General features: G+C 34.2%; 1 protein-coding gene across 3 annotated transcripts in view; it reads right to left on the bottom strand.

Moving 5' to 3' along the window:
* Positions 1–12,878, bottom strand: part of PCLO (piccolo presynaptic cytomatrix protein) — a 421,017-nt gene that overhangs the window by 155,104 nt on the left and 253,035 nt on the right. For all 3 annotated transcript variants that reach the window (XM_008589167.1, XM_008563007.1, XM_008566033.1), the window contains exon 10: positions 4,600–4,725. In XM_008589167.1, the coding sequence (XP_008587389.1) occupies positions 4,600–4,725 (126 nt within the window). The remainder of the gene's footprint in view (positions 1–4,599; positions 4,726–12,878) is intronic.

Raw genomic sequence — 12,878 nt, 5'->3', positions numbered from 1 at the left:
TACACTCCTTGACTTCAAATTATACTATAAAGTATCCAAAACAGCATGGTACTGGCATAAAAAACAGACATACGGACCAATGGAACACAATAGAGAATGAGAAATCAATCCACGTACTTAATAGCCAAGTCATATCTGACAAAGGCACCAACAGCTTACGTTGGGGAAAGGGCAGCCTTTTCAATAAATGGTGCTCAGAAAACTGGATATCCATATATAGAAGAATGAAATTAGACCCACACCTCTCACCACATACCAAAACTTACTCAAAATGGATTAACTTAAGTATGAGACATGAAATTTTAAGATTATAGAAGATTAGGATCCCTCAAGTATTTGATTTGCTGAGTAGATTTTCAGAAAATCAATGTAGATTGATGTGAAACTAAAAGACTGGTTTAGTAAACTTGGAATAATGGAACACTATAACTGCATTTTTTATATTAGGAGATAGCACACAAGCTAATATTATAAATGTTTTAAAACCAATTTCTTGAGTATAACCTAACGATTTTGCAATAATAATTATGACTAATTATCAGCATTAAAATAACATTGTCCTATAATGTTTAACACAATAGACAATCTTGTTCAGAACTGTGGTTACTGGAGGTGGGAAAGGGGGAGGGAGAGAGGATTAGGGAGAAATTGGTTAATAGACACAAAGAGTGATTACATTTTGCAATGATGAATATGCTAATTACCCTGATTTAATCATCACATATTGTACATAAATAGTGATATTAAACTCTGTACCCTACAAATATCTATAATCAATTATGTTTCAATAAAAAGAAATTGAATAGAATCTTTTTTCAAACAAATAACCAGAACAGTCACTCAGAAATTATACCAGGAAATTTTGTTTTCCCTTTAATGTAGTTATATAAACAAGTACTTTCAGAATAGCACGTGGCTTATAGCAACTGAAAATCTACATGATCAGTCAGTATATTTTAAATGGATAAATCCAGAGAATAAAAGCTAGAGGAAACAACAGCAAATGAATTAATACACTTTCCCAAAGTCAACATACTATGACTATGCCATAGAGTGCCACAAGTGTTAAAATGTCAGACCCTGTTGAGTCTGAAAAGCCTGCTATATGCTAATTGACTGATTTAATTATCCACAATGTATACATGCATCAAAACATCATACTGTAACCCATAAATACATTTTATTATTTTTCAATTAAAATTAAAACTATAAAAAATAAATGCTATACTCAAGTACTAAGAAAAAAAAGCCTATTATAGGAGAAATGAATAAACTTGAAAAAAACAGAATACACCCAGTCAAACTTGTCTGAACAATAACTTTGTAGTTTGGAGTGGGAGAAAATACAGTCTATGAATTCTTCTGACAACCAAGTTGTCATTCATGTTTTAAATCAACTGGAAGGTAATATCGAATCAATAAGAGCTCAGTCTGTACACTTTTGTTTTCAGAAATACAGAAAACAAAGATATGTCTTGAAGAGATCATCATTCCTAAGTCTACCCTGGAATTCATTATACAGATGGAGATATTCAATTACATAAATGCACACACAGACACACCCTATCTATCCATCCACCCGTCTATCTATCTCCCTACCTAATCATGTATGTATATTTTTTTCCTTAGGAAGAAACTTCAAACTAAAAGATATTAATCTTTATTTTCTTCAAAAAATAAATTTTTAAAAATCAATGGTCATCAATATTTTGTGTAGCAGAAAAGGATTTTCTCCATTCTTTTTATTCTTGAAGAATCATAATATTGCCCACCTCTTGGTTGTGTAATTGAACAAGTTATTCACCTTATCTTTGCTTTTGTTTATATCCATATAAAAGCAATACAAAATTTAAAAACAATCAATGGTCATAAAATAAAAAAAAATTTAAAAGAAAACAAAATCTACAGTGATATACAATTCGTATCATTATAGTGGTGCCTCACCTCAGGCGTAAAAATCGGGGTTATATTTCAACCAATCTACTTCTTCGGAATGTTTGGATAATCTATTAGGAGTTGAGGCTGAAGGCCCTAAGCCCTCATGATATCATATTTAAATTAAACACATACATATAGACAAAACAAATATACACACACACAGAGACACACATGCACACATACACACTCATAAAGTACCAGAAAATGTACTGTTCTAAGCAAGGTGAATGCTCGTGGATACCCATTTGGACTGGTGGCCTTTTAGCTTGTTAATCTTTGGACAGAAAAGGAGTGAATCTTTACCATTCTAGCCTGGTAGCACAGGTATAGGTATAGCCTTTGTGGGTAGGAGAAAGAATACAGTTTACTACATGTCAAACTTATTTCTCAGAATATTTAATGTTCAAAACAGTATATAAATATTGACAGTCAAGACAGCATCATGAATCTAATAGAAATATTATCAAGGGTTTTGTTAAAGACCTATGTTGTAAGCATAAATAAAGCTAAGCTGGAAATCATGAATAATAAATTATGGGTGTAGGATTCACAAGAAATGGACTCCAACCAGAGGATCAATGCTCATAGAAAGGCTTGACTTGGCACATTGGCAAAACTTTGTGAGAATGAATAATTAAAACATTTAATAAAAATAAAATCTTAAATCATATGCATGCTGTTTAAAATTTTCACCTAAAACCAATTAAATAAACTGCAAAACTACTAGTTCTAAAATAAAATAAGAGAACTTTAGTGGCAGTCTTAGAGCTTATAAAATCACTATGTTCACTTCAGTTTTCTCTCTTGTTTGATTTTTTTTATTATATCTATTTTTTAAAATTAAACTTATGAACACAAAATAGGCCACATAAGGTAACAAGTGCAAAGAGCATCACTTCACCATCTAATACTTCATTGAGATTGTCTTTAAAATTATCCTTATTTGTAGCATTTGCTAATTTCTATGGTGTTAATCCAAAGAAGGATATAAAATTTTATCTATAAACGATTCAAGTTTCTTTGCCAAATGATAGGCATGGCTGTTATTGCAATTTTTATTTTAAAATAAAAAACATTCGATTTCATTCTGGAGTATAAAATGTGATTTTCATTCCCATCCTTAAAAATGGGTCTCAATTCATATATCCTAACTGGAGTGAAACACCTAAGGAGGAGCATTGGGAATGATAGGATTACAGTTGCAGAAAATTCATACAGACCCAGTGCTTTTCTTATAATTGTTTTTTGTCAGTTCACACAATCTTTTCATTCATTTATCTGTCTAGCTAGCTCTCCGAACTTTCCCTGTTCTATAAATGCCATCAGAATATTTTTAATAATATGCTTTCATTTATATATTTGGTGATGTGCTGGTAAACATTCTAAAAGCAAACAAGCAAACAAACAAACAAAGGCATGATTTATACCATTTGCCTATTTCCACATTATAAATACTCCCACCATGGCCAATTCAAGCTATTAACATAATGTCACTGAATTTGAAGTTGGAAAGACATGTAAATAGTGTATCTTAATGAGATGGAGCAAGCTGGCTTCAGCATAACACTGTGATAAATATTGCCTCCAGTTTGTGTTTATGCTAATAGTCTATCAGAATTTCTAAGGATTTTTTTGGTAGGTTCCAATAGATTTAATTTAAGAAAATAACAGTGAATCATTTTTAACATAAAGTTTTAAAGCAACAACAGACAAAATTTTATTAAACTATGAAATGGCAGAAAAACACTTTTTCCAAATAAGTATTTTATTCAGAGTAAAAATTAAAAGATTGCACCTACTTAATGACAAACAATGTTCATCATAAACAATGTCACCAAAAGCTTGCAAACTATGTTAGTTTGGAGAATGCAAATAACCACATTATCTGATTGTCAATTGAAAATTATCATTATGTATTTTGAGAATCCACCTGCAATATTTCACTGAAAGAAAATGACAAAATACGTATTTTATGTCCCATTAGCTACATCTGTAAAGTTCATTATTTTAAAATACTTATGATGTAATGAGGTGATTAGAATCTAAAAGTAGACAATGGGTTTAGCAAACTTTTTCTGTAAAGGGACAAAGAGTAAATATTTTAGTTGTTGCAGATCGTAGTCTCTGTTGTGAATGCAGTTCTGCTGCTGTAGCAGGAGAGCATCCACATCCAATATGTAAATTAACGATTATGGCTGTGTTCCAATAAAACATTGTTTACAGAAACAGGCAGCAGGTGGACTTCGCCTGTGGGCTGTCCAGTTTTCTGACTTAACCTTAGTGTGTACTGTATCATCTGTGAAATTTTGTAGCTTGTATTTCAATATAATTTTTCTTGGTATTTATGAAACATTATTCCAGATAACGAAGGTCCTCTTTTTTAAAAAAAATAAAATTGTCCCAGCCAGTAAAAAAATTTGACTATTTAGTGTTTCTTAAGGTGATATTCTCATAGCTAACCATAAGGACAATGCAATCGAAAATAAAATGAATATATTTGCAAACATATCTTTTACATTATTATATCAAAAGATCACAATTAACCAGAAGGAAAGAGTTTTACTTAGACAATAAAGAATGAGAAAAATTTGCATATTAAATTAAATTACATTTAATATGAATACACTCATTTTACTTTGCTTTGACATCACTTATTCTTACCTTCCATAAGTTTCCCTGTCTGTTCTGCACTTCCCCCAGGAAGAATCTTGGCAATATAGGCTCCAATTTCTCCGCCATGTCCAGGAATTTCTTTACCACCCACAATTCTAATTCCTAATCCATTACCTGCATGGAGAAATTAGCAAATTATTAGTAATAATCTAAGAAGGGACAATAGTCATCACAAGTTACAGGGTGAATGAAAAGTGGGACTGGTATCCAGAAGCTAAATACAACATCAATATTGGAAAAGAACACCTATAACAAAAATACATCATTCAGATTTCAATAATAGTTGATATTAAATAGGATTTTCTGGGATGTTGGTAGACTCTACAATGATTAGCCTGATATTAACAAATAATTTTTTAAATTCAGCCACATTGAATCATATACTAAGGCCTTGACAATTTTTGACCAGATTTTTTGTAAAAATTTTATGAGGATATTCTAGTGTAAGAAACTCCAGAGCATACAATTCACTTATGAAATCAAGAAGCATCTCACTTACAGAAAGGCAGCAATGGCTATTATAAATTAAGAAAGCACAATCAAAATATACAAATGATTGTAATTGATAAAGTGAAAAAATGATCATATCCTATTATACATTTTCAGCTTTAACTCATCAGCTAATATTGTCTGCGTACTATTAACATGGCACTTATAATGTCACAATATAATTATTCTTGACTGATGAACAACTTAGTAAACTATTTCTTATTATATAGTACAGATTTTTCTGTAATTAACCACATGAAAAGAGAGTGGAGAATAATTATTTTGAAAAATTTAATTGAGATAGATATAAAGTGTTGATATTTTTAGTTTCTATGAGTTTTTTTTAAATCAGCTAAACATTAACAAATGTATAGGACACCAGATATATTTTTGTTACAAATATCAAGGGTATTTTAAAACAGAATTCTTCATCTTTAATGAAGATGCAATTAATTATTTCTGTAAATAGAAATTCATTCCATTCAATAATTGAAGTACCATTTTCAACTCTTTCAAAACATCCAAATTTTAACAGCCAGCTCTTTTCCAAACCCTGTTCCCTTGACACTTGACTCTTCAAAAACAATCTCTGTGGCCAGCATCTACTCAGTTCAAGCGTTCAACCACCAGTAACAATGAATTACAGAACCTGTCATTTATCCAGCAGGGATATATTTTAGTAAAACATTGATTCTTCTTTCCAGTTAATGTAATGCTTTCTAACTTCCTTCCTTCCTTCCTTCCTTCCTTCCTTCCTTCCTTCCTTCCTTCCTTCCTTCTTCTCTATTCTCTCCCTCTCCTTCCCTACCTCCCACACCCTCTCTCTGCTTTTGACCAGGGTAAATGCTCTTAAGATTTAGCCTATAAGAACAAATAAAAAAGCACCCCCCCAATATATATAATAAAGACTATATGCCTTTAAGTGCCCCTTTGTTGTCAAAGGTTCATAGTTAAACAAAACACTAGCTCTCCCTGTCCCCACCTGTGGAGCTTTTCTGCCACAAATTTCTTTGTCCAGCATTAATGTTTTTCCCCAAAATTAATTTATGATACCAATTTGATATAACTGTATGAATGCAGAACATCTTCTAGTATATGTCTTAGTCCTCAACTAAGTCTGAGTAGAGACAGTTGAGTTCTTAGATATTAGCTTTAAGTAATAACCAGGATGGATTCAACAGTAAGACATTAGGTAGATGTGAGTAAAAGATAGCATATGAAGAAATCTTGTTAGCCATCCTTCAATCAATTAGTTTAGCCCAATTTCTTGAGTGTACCAAGGATATCTCAGGAAATATAAAATGAGGATTTTAAAAATAGCCAGTCATAATTAAAGGGCTATTCCATGAATTTTTTGCTTTAAAAAATGTAGATTTCTAACCAAAGATTTGTTTCACTTTCCATAGTTGAATTACCCACAAGCTATAATTCATTATTTATAAAAGGTTCCATAAAAACTCACACGAATACTGGACTTATAACACGGTTAGCATAACCCTATCAATTTTAATGCTTGGTCATTCTGAGATCCCAAAAAGTGATTCATGAGATATCCTAAATGTGATAATGTTCAAGACCATATCTCATATCAAAATTTCTCATATAACATAATTTAATATTAGAGTGTAAATCAATATTAGAGCATAGAAGAGTAAAGAGCTCAGGGTATTGGTCTTGCATATACCTTTTCAAGCTTAAAAATTAGAAGGTGAAACTATCCTATGAAAAATAATTTCAACACTATACATATATGGTGCAGTCATATACTTAGAATTAATAAATAGATATAAGATGGTTACATCTTGTAAATTTGTGGCTAAAAGTATAGTAGTGGAACTTCAAAATCTAATAAGTGACTACTTAAAAAATTTAGGTATAGTTTCATTCTGAAGATGACAATGTCTTGAGGGTTAAGTAGTTGGGTTTTTAGTGTCATTTGATTTTTGGTGACTGATCATACTCTATAAACCTTTAGTAAAGGACCAGTGATATGAAACTATATAGCCATCTTGATAAAGTGGCTCAGACACAATAATTATTTAATTTTGTAAACTACAGCTTCACACTAGTGAATTCAAGTACCCAAAACACTTTCTAAATATATTTCATAAGCATCAGTGTCTTTGGTAAAATGAAATTACATATAGTCATGATGATACCATGAGGAATGAGATTATATACACACAAATCACTTCAGGCACACAGTAAATTTTAAAAAATTACTGTTCCTTTTGCTGATGCTGTTGCTATTGTTTTTCATGTAGACAATAAAGTTGCGAAGAAATATTAAAAATGTGTGAAAGAATAGCATGGTAGAAAATATAAAGATCCAGGAAGGATAACATTTTTTGTTTACAGTAGTTGCTTGTATCCTAATTTGGATGTTATGAAAATGAATTGAACTTGTACAATTTCTAAAAATTTAAATCTGGACACTTTGACTTCACATTGCTGTAGTGGTACTTTGATATTTTATGCATTATAGACAAATGACCAAAAATGTTTCTATGAAAATGTAACACCCCTCCTCAAATCTAGAAAGCAGGATGCCAATAAAAGTTGGGACAAATTCAAGAAGCAACATTGATTTTGAACTGAAACGCTTAGAACTAAATGGGCCTTGACAAGTGATGTTTATAGTATCACTGTTTTTCAAATTTTGTCAAATTTTTATCAACATAATCTCCTCTTGCCTCTCTCCTGCTCTTCCATCTAGAAACATTGATAAAATGCTATGAAAATGCATTGTTCTTGTTCGTGAGTTTACAGTATGGCAGGGTAGAGAGACACGTGAACTCAAGGGCTACTATAGAGAACATAAGTCAAAAGTTATAGTGATTTCACAACATATAAGCATAGCGGTAGTTAAGGAAGTCTTACAGGGAAATTTACAATGCGGAAAACCAAAGTATGTTGAAATATTTATATAAAATTTCAGTGATAAAAGTAGCAAAACCACTAAGAAAAAGCATTACCTCTTCTAACCTTAGAATTAAAATTTTAAATGCATTGGTCTTTTTAAGTCTCTATGTATATTATCAGTATTTGATAAATATGCTATTATGTAGTCACTTTTAAAATAAGCTATGCACAAAACAAATGAACATCCTAAGAAAAAAATTTTGCACTTGCATTTAAATTTGCAATTTAAATCTACTTTAGTTTTATATATTTATTAATATGCTACATTAAAATCCCTGGTATTTTAGAGTATCACAAAGAATGTTTATATTTTCAACGTTATAATAATATATAAAAATATTATGAGGTTATAATTAGAGCTTTAAATTTTAACAAAATTAAACATTGGTTTCATTTCAATACTATCATTTGCTACATCCAAGAACCAAGGAAAAGCAAAATTTGTATTAGTGTAACTTATAAATACTAGTCTCTAAATAAATTGTTTTATTATTCATAATAAAGTTATCACAAAATGAAAATATATTGTGTCATAATGGTAAAATCCCAAAGGATAGTTCAATTAAATCTATTTTTTAAAATTTTATGTTAATTACATGCTCAAGTAAGGGTGTGAAAGTTTACTTTTATACTCTTTCACCTACTTATTTCTATATTATAAACCATCCATGTAAACATTTAGGAAAATAAACCAAATTATATTAAAAATCCACAGTAATCCCCCTTTGTGGCCTATAAATGATAGAATTTGTTCATTAATGCTCGAACACAAAGACCTGAAGAATATTTCACTATTTTCCTATATCTTTACTTATTTTTGTTCAATATAAGAAAAACATTCGTACAAACACACAATGCACATCAGTTACCTTAATAACAACCCATGCTTGATAGTTTCCACCAACATCAAAATGGAATACCACACTCATGCCAAGTCTAATTTGACTCTAAGCCTGAGCATTCAAATTTCAAACTCAATTATTCCTGCTGTTTTTTTCTTATTCAACAAGTTGCTCCAGGCATAAAAATTGCTGTTTAGTGTCCGCTTTTTCCTAGTTTTAAATATATATTCTTTATATACATTAAAGATTCAAAGAAAAAAATTCATATCATATTTCCATGAACTTGAGTTAATATTTGTCTTTTCTAATGTAAATACTATTAAAATATTAAAATGTTACATGCGATTCAAGAATATATAAAAGGATATTCATATTCACACCATACTTCATGAGATGAATCCAATTTGACCTGTCATATGACTAAAACAGACATTGGCATGTGATGGAGTTTGGATGTGTTGTCCCCTCCAAAGCATGTGTGGAAATTTGATCTCCAATGTGGCAGTGTTGGAAACTGATTAAGTCATGGGGGCGGATCCCTCATGAATGGATTAGTGCTCTCCCTGGGGGAAGGGAGATTATTGAGTGAGTTCTTGCTCTATTAGTTCCCGCGAGAGCTCGTTGCTTAAAAAGACCCTGGCACCTTCTCTCTCTCTCTCTTGCTTCTGTCTCTTGCTTCCTCTTGCCATGTGATCTGCTTGTACCTGCTGGCTGCCTGCCACTTTCCACCATGAATAGAAGCAGTTTGAGGCCCATGCCAGATGCAACTGTCCCAGAATCGTTAGCCTAATAAACCTCTTTCCTTTATAAATTAACCAGTGTCAGGTATTTCTGTTATAGCAACACAAATGGACTAATACTGAAATTGGTACCGAGAAGTGGGATGTTGCTAAACAGATACCTGAAAATGTGCATGCAGCTTTGGTACTGGGTAATGGGCAAAGGTTGGAGGAGTTTGGAGGACTTAGAAGAAGACAGAAAGACAAGGGAAAGTTTGGAATGTTGTAGAGACTTATGTGGTGGTGAGCAGAATGCTGATAGAAATGTGGACAGTAAAGACCATGTAGATGATGAGGTCTCAGATAGAAATGAGGAACTTATTGGGAATTGGACAAAAGATCACCCTTGTATGCCATAGCAAGGAATTTGGCTGCATTGTGTCCATGCCATTGGACTTTGTGGAAGGTGGGACTTAAGAGTTGTGAACCAGAGTATCTGGCGGAAGAAATTTCCAAGCAGCAAAGCATTAAGGACACTGCATTGTTATTTCTAACAACCTATGCTGAGTTATGGCAGAAAAGGCATGATGTAAAGCCAGAATTTGAAACGGGAGCAGAGCATAAAGATTTGGAAAATTTGCAGCATGGCCATGTGGTAGAAAAGCAGAGAGCATGCAATGGTGCAGCCCAGCAACCATTACCTAAGAAGATCACTACAAAGAAAAGGGATTATCAAGAGAAGGAAAAAAAGGCCCTGAAGGCATTGCATTGCAGAAGCGTCTGGGACCAACCCTTCCATTTCAGGCCCAAAGGCCTAGGAAGAGAGAATGGTCTTGGCAAACAGGCTCAAGGCACCCTCCATGGGCTTGCTGCCCAGGGCCACCTGGAGAAGCTGCTTCCAGCACCAGCACCCCAGCTGCTTTGGCTGCTCCAGCCATGGCTAAATTGGCCACAGGTGAGGCTGGACCCGCAGCTTGGGAAAATACAAGCAGGAAGTCTTGGCGGCGTCAACGTGGTGTTAGGTCTGCAGGCTCACAGAATGCCAGAGCTGGGAAGTCTTGGGAGCCTCCACCCAGATTTCAAAGTGTGTATGGAAAAGTCTGGGGGTCCAGGAAGAGATCTGTCACAGGGGTGGAGTTACTGCAGATAGCCTTCACTAGAGCAATGCTGAGCAGAAATGTGGGCTCAGAGTTGCAGCAGAGAAACCCCAACAGTGCCTATGCCTAGTGGAGCCATGAGAGAAGGACTGCCATGGAGACCCCAGATTTATGGAGCTACCAGAGTGGAACACCGGCCTGGAAAAGTTGCAGGCACCAGTGCAGCCCACTGGGCTGCACCTGGCAGAGCTGTGGGAATGAGGCTGCCTGATGCCCAATTGTGCCCAGGATGCAGGACTTGGAGTCAAAGAACATTATTTTGGAGCTTTAAGACATAATGTCTGCCCTGCTTGGTTTGGGACTTATTTGGGGCCTGTTTTTTCTTTCTTTTGGCCTATTCCTCCCTTTTGGAATGGGACTGTATACCCAACGTCTGTTCCACCATTGTATCTTGGCAGTAGATAAATTTGGTTTTGTTTTTCAGGTTCACAGCTGGAAGGACTTTTGCTTTTGGTTTCAGATGAGACTTTGGACTTTTAAGCTGTTGCTGGAGCAAGATAAGACTTTTGGGACTGTTGGGACAGAAGGATTGTATTTTGTATGTGAGAGTGACATGAGTTTTGGGGGGCCAAGGGCTGAATGATGGAGTTTGGATGTGTTGTTCCCTCCAAAACTCATGTGGAAATTTGATCCCCAATGTGGCAGTGTTGGAAACTGATTGAGTCATGGGGGCAGATCCCTCATGAATGGATTAATGCTCTCCCTAGGGGAAGGGGGATTAATGAGTGAGTTCTCGCTCTATTAGTTCCCGCGAGAGCTTGTTGCTTAAAAAGATCCTGGCACCTTTTCTCTCTCTCTTGCTTCCTCTCGCCATGTGATCTGCTTGTACCCGCCAGCTGTCTGCCACTTTCCACCATGAGTAGAAGCAGCCTGAGGCCTTTGCCAGATGCAGCTGTCCCAGAATCGTAAGCCAAATAAACCTCTTTCCTTTATAAATTACCCAGTCTCAGGTGTTTCTGTTATAGCAACACAAACGGACTAATACAGCATGGGAAGTAAGGAAGACAAGTCAAAAATACAGCAAAGAACACTAGTATACTGGCGTTGGTGAACAATACTTTTCAAATGACAGATGATGTGTGTGCTGTTATAGTAGTTTTAATTAAAGTATGTAGGATTTTTTCCTCCTGATATACTTCAGAAATAATTCCCACCAAGAAAATTTCCCAGGACTTCCACATTCATACATACATTTTTCATTCATGCAGCGGCACAAAGATTTTCTATTTTCTTCCTTGTGGCTTACATAAAGCAATTGCAAAATTAGAACCATAAAGAATAAATCCAAAGGGTTTTCTCGATACTTTTATAAAAGACAATTAAAAGTAAATTTATTCCATTTAACAGTATTTAGGGTCCAAAACAAAATGATTGTTTGATATGAAATTGGATGTCATAAAATTAGAAAATAGGGTTAGTTTATAGGTATGGCTTTGATACTGAATTGTTTAAATATTAATTTCATTGATAGCAGGCCAGGACTAGGGGAAGAGTCATTCACTATGCGTGTTAAAGAAAATTGTTTTATTGGGAGATACTTATGTAACCCTATAATGTCAATGGAAATAAAATAATTTCAACTTAGTGTAAAGCTATTATGTGTTTTTCAAAATAAATGTCAGTTTTTCTTACATAAAATATAAGTAGGAAGAAAAAATGCTATTCTAATTCAAAATTTCATTGAAGTGTTCCTTTTGTACTTCTTAACATAATATGAGATTGTGGCAGACATGCTCTATCATGATCCCCAGGAGCCATTTCCTGTACAAGCCCCTCCCTTTGAGTTCAGGCAGAAATTGTGACTTGCTTTGAATCAACAGGATCTGACAAAGGTGATGGATGGCCACTACCATGATTGTTTCTTACTATATAAAACTCCATCTTAGCAGAGTAGAATGAGAGATTTTCCTGCTGGCCTTCAAGGAGTAAGCTGCTATGTGTGAGAGGCCTGAGAGAGGACCTCATGGCAAATAATGGAGGGAGGCCTCTATATGCTGGGAGTGGCCTCTGGGTGACAGCCAGCAAGAAACAGGGAATTCAGCTCTATAACCCAAACAAATGGAATCCCACCAACAATGATGTGAGCTTCGAAGAGGACAGCCAAGCTCCAGAAAGGAACACAGCCCAGCTAATACATA

Source organism: Galeopterus variegatus, unplaced genomic scaffold (assembly GCF_000696425.1).
Source record: "Galeopterus variegatus unplaced genomic scaffold, G_variegatus-3.0.2 Scaffold0, whole genome shotgun sequence".
Lineage (NCBI taxonomy): Eukaryota > Metazoa > Chordata > Mammalia > Dermoptera > Cynocephalidae > Galeopterus > Galeopterus variegatus.
This window is presented reverse-complemented; position numbering and strand designations above follow the sequence as displayed.